This window comes from Gavia stellata, chromosome 4 (assembly GCF_030936135.1).
Source record: "Gavia stellata isolate bGavSte3 chromosome 4, bGavSte3.hap2, whole genome shotgun sequence".
NCBI lineage: Eukaryota > Metazoa > Chordata > Aves > Gaviiformes > Gaviidae > Gavia > Gavia stellata.
The window spans coordinates 40,629,339-40,647,410 of record NC_082597.1 but is presented as its reverse complement, the minus strand read 5'-3'; the positions used below and the strand labels follow the sequence as shown (position 1 = coordinate 40,647,410).

Below are 18,072 nucleotides of genomic sequence, written 5' to 3'. Positions count from 1 at the left end.
CTGAGAGGCACAGAGCCAGCAGGCCTAATTCTTTCCAAGTCCTTGGGGCTAGCATTTCTAGTTGCCTACCGCAGACTTTCAGAGGCCCCCGACTAACAGGACATCCCCAGAAACGATGACTGACATGCAATTTAGACTACGTCTGGACTTGTGTCAGCTAATGGGTTTATTTCAGCAGCTGACAAAGCTTGAGCCTAGGGCTGCCCCTGCCAGAATCTCCCCTGTCCTTTTCGGGGGGGGCCATGAAGGTATGTGACATAGGCCCACAGCAGACTCTGCACCATAGGCATTCTGCAGGGGATTTTGCAAATGCAGCAGCCCGAGGATGATCACGCAGTGTTGGACCAGACGTGAGGGTTTGATGAAACCCTTTGCACAGCTGTAAGAGAGGGCAGAATTAGATTTGTAGTACTGTTTTCAGTGCCTTGATTTGGAAAAATATTTGATCAACATTTTTTGTAATTAAATAGAGACTTGGAGATTTTTATTCCCAGAGAAGCACAGTTAGATAAAAGGAGGAGAAACGTTTAATCTGGGTATCAACCCATTCCAGCAAACTGATCCTATTTAAGAGCATCCAAAACCACATAGCAGGTGAACGCACTGTGCTGTCAAGCACAGGCAACACGTGTATGAAAGTGTCTCTTACAAGGGCTTGCAATCTCACTTTTATTTCTGGATGCAAATGAGAGTACTGCAAGCTTCTTTATATAAACATGTTCATATATATATTTATACATATACAAAAAACCCCATCATGTTGACTTCATGGAAGCTCACCCACTGATCCTTTGGGTAAGAGGTAATCACACATTGGCCTGCTAAGACATCGTAATTGCACACCAAGTAATTACATTTGGAAGCTTCTGCTGCAATTTAACCCAATCATTACATTTTTTTTAGAGCGTTTGTGAGCTAAAATTGTTATAAATGGCAACCAGCCCAGTGGCTCAGCAGCAAAACAAGGTTCTGTCATGCTGGAGACCCCAGTTCAAGGACAGACAAAGTGTCTTGGGCGATGCGCCAATGCACACTAGCTGTGCTCCAGCAACAGCAGGGCAGCTTTTTGTGAGGAGAAGGGGCCATTGAGTAATTCCAATCGCTTAGCTGAAATGTGATGCTACCAGATGTAGAGGCCACCAGAGCTTGAACCCTGCCCTCACAGCCACAAAGAAAGGATATTAAATACATACCAATGGGGAGGAAGAGCTATGAAAATGTGGAGGAAAAATGTGTAGTAAAATCTTTCCTGCACTCTAATTGCAACTTTGGCATTCTCTGAAGGATACGTGACTAAAAAAGCAAATCCACCATTATATTTGCAGACACTTCAGTTAACTGATATGATTGTTAGCTGAACCTTGGGAAGCGAGCAGTCAAGGGTTAGCATGGTCTCTGCATGGGACTGATTTAAAAATGCAAGAGGAATGTCCCATGTGGGCACAAGGAACTTATCTTGAACAAATATCTTGGACAAAAAAAATTATCTTGAACAAATTATCTTGAAAAATTATCTTGAACAAAGCCATATTTGAACTTACACCAATAAAAGGCAGATGAGGATATGGCCCATGTACTTACAAAGGGGGAGGATGTTGACCATATAAAGCTGAAACTGTGCTGTTTGACAGACTCAAGCAAGTGAAAAAGCTACGAGTGAAAACATTGTGCTGTTAATGACAAAGTACAACCTTTCTCTTCACTTCAGAATAATTGATGATTTTTGTATTTAAAATGAATGGTAGGAACGTTCAGGGAAATCTTTTCTGCTTTTGTTTTGCACAGATTTTGGTACTGATGCAAAATACTGAAAACAAATAACTGACATATGCACTTAAACTACTTAGGAGTTGTATCAGCCACATTTATTGGCATCTAAAGAATTGTTTATAAAAATGTAGAGCTGATTTTAATTACTTTCCTTTATTTGTCTTAGATGTCCAAGATGCAGACACTTCAGTATGGAGTACTAGAGCTACATCCCCCCCTTTCAACGCTGTTACCTCTAGGCCTGAAAATCTGCTGAAGAGTAGCACAGAGATGTTCATCAGAAACGTGACTGAACACTTCAGTAAAAATCTCATTGAAAACCTCTCCTTTGACTTGAAATCTGCAATAACAGAGAAATCCTGGAGTCTAACAACTACTCTTCAATACTCGAGCACTACAGAAGAGGTAAGGCAGAAGAATTATTGATTGATTTTTATTAAACCTGCTCCACTCTGTGGAGCCTGATAGCTATTACAGGTGGATGTTTCATGGACTAAAAAAAACAGCTACAGGACTAAGCTTTGTTCTTTATTTTGATGGGTTGCTTTGTTCATCCTGATAGTGCCCTTTGCTAGAAGCACAGCTGCAGAAAAATTCTGCCTCTTCTGTACAGCACAATCCTGGTGTGCAAAATGCATTGGGAAAATCTCTAAGCTCGAGGGAAATGCTCAGGATATGTGAGGAGCGATGGACAGCTCACAGATGTGGCAGGAGCCACAGGAGCCTGGGTATCTGCTCTCAGTGACTTAGGCTTGCACTTGTTGCACGACATGAGGGTCTAGCTCTAATCACGCTCTAAGAACCACAGTATGTTTTATGACATTATTGAGGATAATTGAGTCCTAAAATTACATACATGGTTTACAAATCAAAGCAAATGAAATCTGAATGCTTTAACTTGCCTTACAAGGAACCCTGGCCTTGACCCTGGTCAGCTTATCTACTGACTAATAGGTAGAGTGGAGACACACAGCTGCTTCTTGATCTCTGCTCTGACCAACCACAAACAGCCCTGGCAAAGGAGGGGAGCAGGGATGCCAGCCCCATCCACGGAAGGAGCTAACAGTGGGCATTCAGTACCTCCGCATCAGTTTCCAGTCTTCCTTTTCTGTGAGGCACAGTTAAGTAATCTGAGAGCAGATCTGGAATCACCATGGGCAAAATGTGCACGGGCAGATAGAGCTAAAGCATGCAGGATGTTATTGTTCACTGTATCACTATCAACACATAGTGGTTTAGAACTGAAAATCCCTAAATTCCCTGTGACTTCTTCTCCAGGAGACCACACTGCACTCAGTGTATTGGGGCAGGCCAACATGTTGTTTCAGTTACTACTTTGGGTGTCAGTGTTACTGTGGATAGGACTAAGAAACGTGTTTTGTATTTGGAAGGGCTGTGGACAGAACAATCTGTACAATCTGGTCTGACCAACATCACTAGAGACAGGGAGAAAGGAGCAGTAGTGTCACCCAGGACTATGTTGACCCAAAGAACCAATTTGAAGGTTTATAGACTCTGACACCGCTGTTCTAGTGCTGATGAGGGGAAGATACTGAGCCAATGATGGATGCACTGCACCCCGTTCCATAGCTGATGGAGACATTTCTTTTAAAATATGATTATTCTGGCTTGGTGCAGGCAGGCTGAGCTTGTTCCCCGTGCCCTCTGTCCATATGCATACCTCCTGCACAGAATACCAGTCTCCTTCAAATGGAAATGTCCTACATAATCTGGTATTACCCTAACTGCCTCCAGCACTCCTACTAAATAATCCCACCAGTTCTAGAGAAATGGCACCATTTGAACTGAAGCTACTGCCTCCTGTGTTCCTTCCCCAGTTCACCTCCTGATTCACATGATTTACACTGAGCAAGTTGCTCAGGTCAAAGCTTTCAAACCAGAATCCTGATGATAAGCACTCTAAGCATATCCATGAAAAAGAATTCATTAATATCTGTGCCTTAGAGCCTGCAGCTGGGTCTGGACATTTGAATCTAGATACACCAATTTAGACACACTAACTTAAAATCTTTGGCCTCCATCTCTGCTTCCCTGTCTTTAGAGTGGAGTTAAAAACATTTTTGTCAAACTAGCAGGGACGTTTAACGGATTAACCGGATTTAACATGATACTTTGAAAACACATAGACTAAGTAAGCACTGAGTATTGTTGTTAGGAAGACAATACCTTATATGAACTGCATTTGCCCAGACTAAGTCCTCTTGTTTGTAGAAGTAAAGCCTTGATGTTATTTGGCTGTGAGCATACCCATTTTTGGGGGGACAATGGTGACACTTCAATCGAACAAAATATTTGGTTTAGAGCAGCCTTAGATTTCAAGTAAAACTGCAGCTTGCACTTTCAAACCATGACAAAAGCTATGCAAAGCCCATTTCCTCTTGATTAGAGAGACAGAGAGAGAGGTTGGTGTTAAAAAAAAAAGTCAGGAAACCTTGGGAAAGTGTCTGAAAGGGACTTTGGAGCCTGCTATTAGAGACACGTCCGGCCACTCCCAAAACTCACTTCCAGTTCTTTTTTTTTTTTTTCTTTTTTCTTTTTTAATGAGTTTCTTGGCTTGCCACACAGATCAGTAAGTGTTAAAGGCTGTGTGACTGCTGATTCGCTAAAAGCTCATTTATTCAATTTATTCAGTCTGGAAATAATTACTTGTATTATGTTGGCTACTCTATATCAATATATTGCCAGCAGTGAATGATGGACCCCTCCTGTTTTATTCCAGTGCTGGCACAGATATCTTTGTCAGACCTTACCCTTACAGCAGCTTTCTGCTGGATAACGTACATAAAGAAGTCGCAAAACCCTTAATAAACCAGTACTTTCCTACTAATAGAAAAAGGTAGTTTAAAAGATTTTACAGTAGCAAGAATAAGACTGATAAAGTAGGAACTTCTAAATTATGGGCACTGCTGAGAAGCAGCAACATCCGTTTTCTCCACACATTATCTTATGTTAGCTGGAAGAGACGACAAACATTTCCAAGAGTCTTTAAATTATACTTGTGGTAGGTTCAATTTCTTTCCTGAATTTTGTAACTTCGCACTGTTGGTTTTTTTCTTCCCTTTAACATATTGCATCTACTTAACTAACTTACACCTACGTATCTGAATTATATCTTTCCTGCAAATTCAGATTATGGATGTTTTCAAAAATCCTTACACTGTGACCTCCACTTGCCAAGAAAAGGCAGGTTACTCCGAATATTGTCATTTTCAGAGAGGGGTTTCAAGTAATCCAAACATCCCGATAAGCCTTCAGATTTGCTCTTCTCCAGTGCTGGAAAAATGTAGGTGTGTTTATGCCATTAGGCCCGAAAAGCACAATCATCTAAAGATGAATTCACACTGTAAAACTCTCTCTCCTTGAACTGATTACAAGACACCTGTGTCATTTTAGTCCCCGTTTAGGTCTAATACACACACCTTGTGTTTTCCATCAATGGTTTGTTTATCATTGTATTAGCTCTTTGGGGCACAGTTCCTCCTTTTGTCTGAAGTGCATAAAACATCTCTTCCAAGGGAGATCTTGTTCTGCAATGTGCTTGACAACAGCATAATAATCAACACATATTTATACCATCACTTCAGGTGATGTTCATAAAGTTATCAATCATCCCGAGCCCAACACTTTCAGTGCCAAGTCCCTAGGACCAGGCATGGAGCGGGGACAGATGAAGCTTTCCATAGGTGCAGGTACCACCCATGAGTGCTCAGACCTTCGGTTTCTGAATGGAAGAATGAGAGCTAAGGTTTTTCAGACACTTGTATCTTGTTTGACAGGCTGATGCCCAAAAAAATCCTACAGCAGCAGCTCCCCTAAAGGGCAGACTAACATTTATAAACCCTAGCACATTTTTCTCCCTAAAATAGGGCAAAAGTGAAACAGAGATGGTGTTGAATTTGCTTGAGGTGCTGCTTTTAAAAGTTAAAATCCCACGTGCATCATACAGTACAGAAAGATGCAGAAAAGTGCCATTCCCATTGAAGAAAGTAAGTGTCAAATTCCTCCCCCTTTATGCAATCTCAAATTTACCCCATGGCTGCTAGATTATTGTCTATGTGAGTATCTGAAGGTCCGAAACACTTCTGGCTACATTTCTTCTCCCTCACCCCACCCCACATACATGTATACGTGAGTTTTAAGAGGCTGAAACCTGAACAAGAAGGAAATGGGCATGCACGACAGAAACGGAAAGCTGTGCTGTGGCTGCAGCCAATTCGGAGTTGCGCACAGCTCGTTTGGTGCAGTCTGAAAACGGAGACTTTCTTGCTTTCTGTGGTGTGTGTAATTTTAGCTTGGGAGATATTCAGAGGATGTGGGAAGGAATTGTTTCAAGGACACAAGTCGATGCGGAACAAAACAAAAAGCTGAGATAACTTGGCCGCTGACAGACAGGCTACTCCTCCGCTGGTGCACGGGGCTGTGGGCAGCAGCTTGGTGTCGGGGTCTGCCGGGAGCCTCCTTGCTGCACTGCCTCCGGTCGCAGTGCTGCAGGGCCAGGGAGAGGACAGAGGCTTTGGAGGTCCACAGCTAACCCCTAAAAATGTCACTGTTTGGGACACGGGCGCCGGAATGGCGGTTTAGCGATGGCTGAGGCCAAGAGGAGGGTGGGCCAGGAGATGGGGTGGGTGCAGCATGAGGAGAAGCAGCGCATGCAAGGTGCGGTGGCCATGAAGCGAGGCAGGCGTGAGGTGAGACGAGCATGAGGCGAGGTAGCCATGAGGGGTGGCAGGCATGAGGAGAAGGGGGCATGTGAGGCAAGGTGGCCATGAAGTGAGGCAGGCGTGAGGTGAGGTGAGGTGGGCATGAGGCGAGGCAAGCATGAGACGAGGCAGCCACGAGGCAAGGCAGACGTGAGGCAAGGCAGGCATGAGGCGAGGCAGGAGCAAGGAGAGGCGGTTGCGAGGCGAGGCAGCCGTGAGGCAAGGTAAGGTGGCGTCCAGTGAGGTGCAGCCGGTGTGAGGCGGGAGCGCTGCTGCCCCCTCCAACAACGGCACAGCCTGAGGGGGCGAGGGGCCCCCAGGATCCAGGAGGAGCGCGGGCAGAGAAGCCCCAGGGGAGAGCCGACATAGGGAGGAAGCAGCGAGGAAGGAAGGGATGTGGGGTGGGAGAGGAGCCGGGAGGAAGGTGGGACCCACCAGCAGCGAGGGGCGGCACCCCGGGACCCGCCGCCGCCCCCCCAAGCGGGGGGCGAGGGGGCGGCGGTGGGCGGCGGGTCCCGGCGGGTCCCGGCGGGTCCCGGGTCGACGCGCTTCGCCCCCCGCAGCGAGACCGAGGAAATCGCCTCTTGATTGCGGAAGTCGGCGGGAAGGGCTCCGGCAGAGTCAGCCCGGGTCAGAATGGCAGCGTGGGAAGCGGCGGCCGCCTCCCCCGCCTCCTCCGCTCCTCCTCAGCCGCGAGCGGGCGGGCGGCTGGCAGCCCCCCCACCCCACCCCGGTGACAGGGAGGCGGCGAGGCGGCCGGGGCAGCCCCGAGCGCATGCAGCAAGCGGGCGGCCCGGCAGAGGGCTCGGCGGCCGCCGCGCGGAGCCCGGCGGGGAGCGGGGGGCCCCCGGGGCCCGCCGCGGCCACTTCGCTTCTCCATACCCCCCCTCCCAACCCCGCACCCACCCCCGACGCCCCCCTTCCCCTCTTCCCCTCCCCGCGAGGGTTTTCGGGGTTAAAAACTGTCGGCGATGCTGAGCTATGGAGCGGGATTCGCCCTGTGGACGGCGCTGGCCCTGACCAAGGTGAGCGGCTGGGGGTGGCGGTGCGGGGTCGCCCCTCGCAGGTTCCAGCCGAGCCCGGCGGGCACAGGCGGGTTTGCCCCGCACCGGCACAGCATGCAGCGGGGACGGGGTTGGGGGGTGGGCCCCGGGGGGCGCCGGCGGCTGGCGGAGCCCGGCCGGTCTCTCAGAGCTTTCCCCGCTCTCCGCAGGCCGCGCCGGGGGAGGCGGCGGGATGCAGCGCCAACCTGACGGAGCGGCGCGTCGCCGGGCAGAGCGTCCGGCTGCGGTGGGGCGCCGCGGGCCGCGCCTGCAACTTCAGCCTGTCCGGGCGCTCCGAGGACGGGGAGGCGGCCGGCTGCCAGCCCGCCCCCACGGGCAACGGCTCCTACGGCTGCAGCCTGCGGGGCCTGCAGGCCGGGACCTGGTACCACCTCCGCATCGAGCCGCTCGCCGGCGGGGAGGCTGTCAACATCTCCGTGCAGACAGGTACGGGCGGAGCTCGGCACGGCAGGTGCTCCGGGAGGGACGCCGGGCTTTTCCTTCCAGTCCCCTTGCTTCAGCCGGCTGTAAGAGGAGGAGGGTGATGCATTTACAGCTGCTGTAAACCTACAGTGTGTGCTGAACATAGCTGTCCAGTGCTTGAGTTCTCTTTACCCCGCTGCCAGAAATAACCACTGCCAAAAGTTAACCCAGCAGGCTTGAAAGGAGAAGGTGCTGTGCGGAGAGTAGGTCAGTGCTGGGAGTAAGTTTCTGCCGCTTCTTGACCCCTTAAGCTGCCATCCAGCAGAATGCTTTAAGAAGTATAGCCCGTAACATCCTTTGTGCTCATGCAAACCTATTGGCTCCGTAGTTCCTCAGGTGACAGCTTATTTACTGTCTTTAAAACAGAATCTATTTCATGGCAGGTAGATCCTGTTCAAGGGTAACTTACTGTTTCAGGCCATTTCTATGTTTTTGTTCTCTCTAACCAGAGTCTAAAAGTGAGAAAGTAAGGCTGAAACTTCTTGCTTTTACGTTTTCCTTGAATATAACTGGTGTTATGATGGGCAACTGTGTGCAGAGCACTTGCAGTGTCACATCCATAACTGGCTGTAAAAATGTTCGAGCAGCCTGCCAGACTGCTGCCAAGGAAAGCGGTCTTTCATCATGTGTGTTTGTGTGTGCATGTGAACAACTCAGCTGTGAAGCAATGGACGACACAGAGCCACCAGCTGCAGTGACAGAACTGGACTCTTTCTACCTGTGTTAGTTTTTTTTAAAGATGATGAAATATAGTGTTGTCCAACCTCTTACTGGTGGTAAACACTCAAAACAGAGGTAAGACTCAAAACAGGTGGTAAGACTCAAAACAGAGATGTCTTAAATGAGGTCCATCATTAAATGCCTCCATGATTTGCTGCTAAAGTGTTAGTTTTGGAGAGGTACTTTGCAGTATTAGTATTGAAGATTACAGCAACCAAATACTTAACAATTACCAGTTCAGAGACATCATTTACTGTCAGACCTTTTTCCCTGCATTAAGCATGCAAATGCACTAAATACTCTCCATTAATTTGCTTTGATAACTCAAGTTAAAAAAAGTCTAGTGACAAGTCTTCTGGTATACAGTAAGCACAAGTCATGTCACTTGGTAAAAATGAGGAATGGTTTCTATGCAGACAGTGATTTAAATACGTGTCATGCATCATGCAAACTTTTTAATATTGGTGACTTGTAATTTGAAAATTGAAAGAATAAATCAACCGTTGTCAGAGTGACAGGTATAAATCACCACTGTTGCTGGATAGTAGAGATCTATTATTGAACACTTGTGTCGAAGTAGAGAAAAAGATACCACTTTAGACTGCACTTTGATTAATGCATAATCATTTAGGCAGTAATTAGTACATTTCATTTATTACTTTTTTATCAGTAAATAGATTTTGCAAGACTGTAAGATGGTAAAAGTGATTGGAAGCAACTGCTGATATAGTCATATTATGTAGCTGACATCAGAGTGAAAAGACTGATTAAAGTTTCAGTTGAAATACTGCAAACTAGTGGACCATAGTTGAAGTGAGGCTTTTTTTTGGATTTTGGATATCAGAGATCAGTCAAAAGCATGAAATAAGAATAGAGGAACCGTGGAGCTTTCCTGCAAAGACAGCTGCTCAGATTGCTCCGTGGTTCCTTGCTTCCCTTGATTCAAACACACCAGTTGCATTGCTTGATGGTGTTCAAAATATGCAGTTAGCTCCAAAATTTGTCCGTTTATTTTTTTCTAAAAAATATATAGGGTTCTTTATGCCCCTCAACAACCCCTGTTGTACAGGGCTGCGTTTCAGTGCAGAACGAGGGAGGATTATTCCTCCATATGTTTCCACTAGGGGCAGCATTTTAAATCGGTTTTCTGGAAGCTCTTTTTCACCTGTTCCTTTGCGACTTGATGTCAGTAGTTTTGTTTTACGATCTACTGAGTCTGAATGTCCATAGGTATGTGTTCCTGGAAACTATCCTGTGAATATGGAAATATGAGCAATATTTTCAGCCATATTGTAAACAAAATTCCCACTGATTTGAATGGTAGCGGAACTGAGCTATCATGGGCCGTCTAAAAATATGATGTCTGACCTTGGTACTAAGTGAGGTTCCCTTCCTGAGCTCTTTGTCTAAGAAAGATGGGCTAAGCTGTCCTTTGGAGGTGCCCAGCTTTCTCCACTGACTGTAAAAGGAGCCTAGGTTAAACCAGGCACCCGAAGTTTAGATGGTTGAAGTTAAGTGAGAGAAATCCCATCTTATGTGTTTACTTTTGCAAAATGAGGTTTTGAACATCCGTATTGTCTTGATACAATAAATGTACGCAGAGAAAGTGGCAGATTCGTTTATATACCTAGTTCAGAAACTTTAACTTTTTGCTCATATTCAATCCTGTTAAAATTTTCATGTGCTTGTTCCTGTTATGAGTTCACTTTTCATCATGTTTCTTATACAAAGTGATGGAGTAGCTAAGCCAATAAAATCCCAAATATTTTGTTAGATTTTGAGTGTGATCTGTTCTGATTAAGGACTTAAGGTGAAAGCGATGAATAATGTGTACTGTAGTTGCAGTTGTAATGTGAAGGCTTGGAGAGGACCAAATCCCAAACTTAATTTGGCTTTTTGAGTATTTAATTTCACATTAAAATCATAGTTATGACAATGAGTTAAGTCTATGTTGTTTGCAAGTTTGGTATTCCAACAGAGTAAGTACACAGCTCACCAAGACTGCATAAACTCTCAAGTAACACCAGACCCTTCGTGAATCTTTGAGTAGAAAAGCAGCTTCTATTTTACTGGTGGATGCATAGGTCTGAAATGTAATAATATATGGAATTCTGGTACAGTAATCCACACTAGTCTGCTAAGGTGGAGTCTGTTACATCTTTTTACTCAAGGAACTTTGATCTATGGATTATCAATTTAAAATGGCAAGTATTTGATGCTGTAGAGCAGAACTGAAATAGGTCCTCCAAAATTATGGAAAATACAATCACATATGCACTATATAAGCCAGGTATACACAGGCATGCAAACACACATACAGTGTTGGCAGTTGTGCTATTTTGGTAGAATAGGAAATGAAGAAAAAGCTGATAACACCGTTTATCAGCTCTGAGCTACAGATAAATTTTCCACTGCAAACCTGAGATTACAGCTGTTAGTAGGCACAAGTCTGCATATTTATTTCTGATTAATATTTACCATTTGTTATGTTTTTTGAATATATAAACATAAAACAGCACATAAACCCATACAACTAGTCAGCATGCTTGACATTGTAAAGTTGGGACAACACATGCACCTGTCAGTCCTTTCATGTTATCTTCTTTACTGTTCTCAGTAAAACTATTTCTGTGACTGAGAGCTACTCTATGACAAAAGATGGTAGGGTTGTGTCTTTCTTGATTGCAGATAAAATACTTTTAAGTTCTCAATTCTCCAAATGTCTGTGCGCCAGCATAACCATTTGTTTCAGTAGTGTATTTTCAGTTAATGACTAGGTCTCTAATTAAAGTTCTAGTTAAAAACAGTAGTATATGAACAGATCCTAAATTACAGTTAAATCTATGAATTTCAATTCTGAATTGAAATTCAGATGTGAAATACTGGTTTTGAGAGCCATGAAAAACAACTTGGCAATTCCCCTGCTTTCAAATATATCTTCTAAGATAGGCCTATAAATGACATTTTCAACATTGTTTTCTACAAAAATATTGCAGTGTTATATTTTGTTAGTGCCTAATCGAAACCACCTGTACTGAGAGAACTAACAGGTAAATATGTTTTTGTCAGAAAAATTGCTAAATATTTTAATGAAAAGAGGTTAAAAATTCTACCTTCTAAGACACAGTCTGGTAGAGTGTTTTTCCATTGTAATATGTAACTCTGTAAATGCCAGAAGCATGGTTTGGCCATGTGTTCAGTCCTGTAAATTTCATATTATTTGGGACAAATCTGATTTATTAGCCATCTGTAGGAACAACTGCTGTGACATGGCTCTGACTATAGGCTGTATAATCCTATAATCCATAATCATGTAATGGTTATGATCATCGTCTCAAAAGGCAGACTATAAGAAGAATATAAATAACCATGTAGCCTGTTTTAAAGATTTTCTAGGTTGCATATCGTCACAAAGAAATGAATATTTGTACTTAATAAGAACAATGAAATCAACCTTCTTTACTTAATCTTCAGAAAAGTCCTAGTGAAGTAGGTAACTGTTTTATGAAAAGGGAAAATTAGGAAAAAATTGGATGATTTGATAAGAAGATGGCTAAGACTATAAGTCAGGAATTCCCTGTTACTCAGTCCCGGGTTTGTATCTCTCAGTTATTTTTTTTTCTCCTGCAAAAGGCAGGGGTGTTTTTGTGCTTACAGGCTGTATTTGGGTCATGTCATTGGGATTGGACATAACCACATCTATAATTTCTATTAAATGTATCTATAGCTGCTATGCACACAACAGTGAAAATGGAGGTGCGATATAATTCAAACATTAAGTCTTCTGGAAGACTCCTTTGTAGACCAGGAGACATTAGTTCATGTAGTATCAAATGGTACAAAAATATCTTTGTGAAAATATTTTATTTCTGTGATATATCAGTGTTGTATCGTTGCCAGCAGAGACTTGTATAACAATGTAAATGGCTTTTTAAGTGTTTGTTTCCATCCAGGGCTCTTTCAGCCCAGGCACTTCCCAATCTCATTGTTCCTTTGTTCTAGCGGATGTACAAAGCACTGAGTGTTTTGTTTTCTGGACCAGATAGATTAGATAAAGTCTGAATTTCTGAACTTCACCTTCTAGGCACGCAACTCTCTTCTTTGCTAATGTACCTTAGAAGACAGATTGCCCAGGACAGTATAAGCACTTCTAAAAATGTAGGAGGTGTCTTCTTTTGTAGAATTTGGCAAATAATGCGGATTACAATGTTGATTACTTTTGCAGAGCTAATGAGCAGTCAATGTGATCCTTTGTCAGAGAGAGAGTTAAACTTCTTGACGGTTATCATGACTGTTCTCTTGATATCAGTCAAATTAAAACTTTTTCAGCTGGCTGTGCATCTGACCATATATAGTGCTGGCATTTATTTCTGACTCCCACAGTTTGACCTTTCTGATTAGAACAATTGCCTTCAAGGAACAAGTTTATACCCCCACTATTCACTTTTGCCAGCATAATAGTCTTTAGTGGCTTAGTGTATATTATAGGTGGAGCTGGTAGTCAAGCCTATTGTTAAGATTTCCTGACACTTTTCATTAAAACCTCCTGTCTCAATTGCTGTAACTGGGTGAAGTTTTAACTATTTGGCCTGAAGTTTGATGTGCTTGGTCTTTGACTTGAGTTTTAGTTTTCCTTTTTTTTTTTCAGATTTAAGCCGTTAGTTTGGCCTTAAAGAAAGAGGTCAAGAAAAGAAGATAGTTATTTTTATTTATTGATTTTGTTAATTTAATTTTCATCCCTTTTTCTGAAGAGCACTAGCATCTCTGTGGTCCAAAGCAGTAATGTGAATTTAAGTGGAGACCTAGGTTCAAAGGGACACAGTATTTTTCACAGAGTCACAGAGTCACAGACTGGTTGAAGTTGGAAGGGACCTCTGGACGTCATCTGGTCCAAGCCCCCTGCTCAAGCAGGGCCACCTGGAGCGAATTGCCCAGGACCATGTCCAGACAGCTTTTGAATATCTCCAATGAGGGAGATATTCCCTTGAAATTCCTAATATACTTGATTGACAGAGCATACCACCAAAACCTAGCACCAATATGTTCGCAGCAGAGCTTTGTAAGACGCGATTAAACCCTCTGCACCATCCAGGCTTTGAAGAAGAAACAGCTTAAAGGCTACTAGCCCAATGTTACTCCTACTGCTGTGTTTGTAGGGTGGGGGTAGGTTCGACTTTGTCCTTTCAGCCTTTGCAGTGCAGTTTTTAGTTATGTGATCTGACACTCTTTCGTCTGCTTTGTTCAGGGAACCAGGCAGCAATGACTGCATTGGGAAAACGGTCTTATTCTTCTGTGTTTAAGGCATTGTTCATATGGAGACCTCAATTCTCAGCCTGGATGCACCATATGCTCCCTGTCTGATGCTAGGCAAGAGTAGCCAGAGTGTACACATGTGGAAGCCAAATTTAGTTGTTAAATTGTTGGGAAACCTTTATTCTTTAACTCCCCAACTTGTGAATGCTTGACTTTGCTGTTTTGGGTTGTTTTGTGATACCTTTTTAATATGCAATTCCTTAACCTTATTGGGAGACATAAATGTCAATACCTTAGTACATCAACATGTAATACATTTCTTTTGTTTTGCATGAAGTCTTGTGAGTGATGAAATAAACCTGGAGAATACAAGCAGCCAGAGTCTTTTGTTTTGGTCAGTGTTTGCCGTCCTTTTAGAGTATATCAAATTTTACAGGTGATTTTACTTGAGACCTTCTTAATAAACAGCATAATGAATGCTGAGAGTTTCTCAGAGAAATAGTCCCAATTAAATATAGTTCCTAAAAGTTTATCCATTATACTGTTTGAGCTTTTTAAAATTTATATGAACAATACTACATCAGAGCAGAAGCATATTCTATTTGAATCTCTTTGAAGTGATTGAAGTTAATACTAAACCCAAAGTATTTTTGCCTTTAAAATTGTCATGCCCGTTAGTGATAAAGTGTTTAGCGTGAGTGCTAAGAAATGAAAGCCACTGGTACCATTGTATGTATAAAGCTACATTACACTGAGGCATTGAGTGTAATTTGCTGGGTTTTCCTGTTTGCTGTTTCTTATTAAAGTTGTTACAGTTTTACTATCAGCAGATTTCCAAGCTTGTTATACACATCCACAACTGAAAGTGTTTTTCTACATATGCGTGTGTGTGTGAGTGAGTGTGTACACATATACACAAGTAATGCTTCTGAATTCTGCAGGACTGTCTTGTAGACAGGTTTCAGTGATACCATGTTTATAAATAGAAAGAAAAAGACATTTTGAAAAGCATTGGCAGCATGATGATGATAAAGGGAGAGTTTTGGAAGTTTTTTTGTGCTGCTGTGTAAAACTTCAGACAATCCCAATGCAAGAAATACTAGTTTATGTTTTCTGGTGTTTTTTTAACTACAGATCCCTTACCACCATCTCGTTTTGAAATTAATAAGGAAAAAACTACACTCACAAGCTTGCAGGTGCAGTGGGATCCTTCCTCAGGAAAGGTGGACTTATATAACCTGGTATTATATGATCACAATAATAAAAAGATACAAGAAGTCTCCATACCAGGAAGAATTTCAAAAACAGAAAATACTTTTTCCAGTCTCATCCCTGGGAATAAATACAACATTGTCCTCAGTGCAGTTGCTGGAAATAAGAGTACCCCGGAACTTCACATAAGTGGATCTACTGGTAGGACTTCTTTTACTGTAGTTCATGCAGTTTTGCATTTCAAAATTAATAAATATATATAATTCTTCTACCTGGCAAGGTGTATATATATATATGTAAGTGTCTATTGATTATAAGCAGAAATAAACAAAACATGAGTCTCTGACTAACATAAAGAGTTGTTTGCTAAGAATGGAGGTATGTTGTTATGGTGTATCTGGACATAAATTTGGGGTTGGGTTTTCACTAACCCTAAAGAAACTCAACATATTTCAAAAGTAAATCTGTTCAAAATTGCTGAAATTGTGGAGATAACCAACAGGCCTTAAGCATGTGGTTTTTTATTCCAACAGTGCCATCCCCTGTGAAAAATATTCAGGTCAGTGTCAAGACAGACACTATCCATGCTTCATGGTCTCCTGGCTCCGGGCACGTGGATCATTACAGGCTGGTGTTACTGGATAATCATGTCCCAGTTCATGAGATTCACCAAGAAGATCCTCTGACCTCCTACACTTTTTCAGGACTTACAGCGGGCCACCTGTATAACCTCTCTATCATAACCCAGGCTGCAGGATTGGAGAGCAGCAGTTTTCAAACAGTCAGGACAGGTATGATTTCAGAATTCATCACAACAGAACAAGGAGCTAAGAACATAATCTAATAATATTACAGGACATATTTCAGAATAATAAATGATTCATGTTCCAAGTGTATATTCCCAGAATTCAGTGGCTGAATTACCCTTGGCAGTTGTTTCTCTCCAAAGGCTATAGAGGGAGTTAGAGACACCGTAAGCTTATTTAGCTCCCTAAGTTAGCACTGCAGCAAAGTTAGTGGCTAAATTAGCTTGTAGGGTGTCTGCAGCTAACTTAGCTGCACTGCTTAATGTAGGCAGCTCCATTAAACATGTGAAGTTAGGTGTTAACAATCTGAGCCCAAGTGCCCTAGTATCACCTCATACCTGTGAAAGAGGTTCATCTGACTCCTGTATGAATTTCTTCAGTGAAATGAGGCAGTGTGTAGTCTGGTTATTTCACAATACTGAAGACAGTTTAACTCGATGATACTTAGCTGAATGGGAGATGTAGAGCTTGTGAGTTTTGCAAAAATATTTTTTCTCTGACTTTTTTTCTCTGGATTGCAAAATAGCTGCACTTCTGAAAAGGAAGTGAAAAAAAATGTAGAGCAGGTTAAGAACTTCAAAATTGAATGTTGGTTGTTTTTTTTTTTCACAAAGAAGTATTGATTCACAGAACTAGAGTTTTAGAAATGAAGTCTTTTTTCAGGAAGGTTTTTCAGGATAGAGTTCTGTGGTCATAGAGAGAAAGATAAGATGACATCCTACTGGAGTCCAGTGGTTAAAACACTCATGTAAGCAAAACCAGGGTGATATCTTTGCTTTCCTTAATTTCTGGGAAATGTAAGGTGCAGTTTCTCCTACAGAAATTTCACCGTGTAAACATAATTTAATATTAAGTGAACAATTTTGTGATGTCTAGGACACACAGATGAGTGCTATTGTCACCTAGCACTGGCTGTTCTGGGGATTATACTCTTGTTTCATTTTATTTCTTCAGAATTTTTTATTTCTTCCTGCTGTGGGATGCAAAAATTTTAAATCTCACAGGTTTTCTCAGAACATAAAAGCACTCCTTCTAGCTTGCAGCATGGTCCTCCATTTCAGTACCTAGTGTGCCCCAAGCCTGAGAAATGAAGGGGCTGGAGGTGGCTGTGCTTTTCTTTTGGTGGAGCATATGAATAAAGGAGGTTGATTCCAATCCCTTCTACACTGGTGTAAATCAGACGTAGCACCAATGATGCTGTAGTGTTTACTCTACCAAAATGTATGCAAGCATCTCCGTTCTTAGGAGCATGTGCCTGGTCTGTTTTACAGTCAAAATGACTAGTGTGAGTGCAGACATGGCTGACAGATTTTCTATTCCATCAAACAAGAGTGGGCATTGTAAGAGATGTCACTCTCAGTAGCAGAATATCTTAAACAGGGCTGGGTTCAGTTTCACTGTGACCAGACTTTGCCCTTTTATTATTGTTCAGGCACAATCATTTATGCTCCATCTCATATAACTATTCAAAAGCAAAACTAACTATTGCAGTTTGGAGGCAGCAGGTCTTAAATGTTCTGTGGTGGAAGTCTTTTATTCTCTTTCTCATTTTCTTTTTTTAGCCCCAGCTGAAGTCTTAGATTTGACGGTGACTAATGATGACAGCTTAGATGCTTTAAAAGTTAAGTGGAGAAGACCTTCAGGAAACCTCAATTTCTATAATATCACTTTGTCTCATCTTGGATCAGTTAAAGAAGTCAAAACTCTACAGCCATTGGTCACAGAGACTCACTTTGACAAGCTAACTCCAGGACGTCTTTATCAGGTTACTGCCCGCACAATCAGTGGTGAACTGTTCACTGATCGGATGGCAACTGGCAGGATATGTAAGTCTTCTGCTTCAGTAAGAACATTGTAACCATTGCTATTTTTGCCTACATTGGCCTTGTAGAAAATCATTGTAGGAGACAAAATGATTTGGATTCCAGGCAAAATGAGATAAAGAGCACAATACTGTTCTGAGAGTACCCCTTCCTGACTCTCTGGCAACAGTTAATCTGGCAGCCAAAAGCAGCTCCAGCATAGCTTGGGAGCAGGAAACAATAATGCATGTTGGACCTTATA

General features: G+C 42.8%; 1 protein-coding gene across 2 annotated transcripts in view; it reads left to right on the top strand.

Moving 5' to 3' along the window:
• The window catches only part of PTPRB (protein tyrosine phosphatase receptor type B), a 66,004-nt gene that overhangs the window by 8,416 nt on the left and 39,516 nt on the right, over positions 1 to 18,072 (top strand). For both annotated transcript variants that reach the window (XM_059817008.1, XM_059817009.1), the window contains exons 3-7: positions 1,937 to 2,175; positions 7,705 to 7,981; positions 15,125 to 15,403; positions 15,736 to 15,993; positions 17,571 to 17,834. In XM_059817008.1, coding sequence (XP_059672991.1) covers positions 1,937 to 2,175; positions 7,705 to 7,981; positions 15,125 to 15,403; positions 15,736 to 15,993; positions 17,571 to 17,834 — 1,317 coding nt within the window. The remainder of the gene's footprint in view (positions 1 to 1,936; positions 2,176 to 7,704; positions 7,982 to 15,124; positions 15,404 to 15,735; positions 15,994 to 17,570; positions 17,835 to 18,072) is intronic.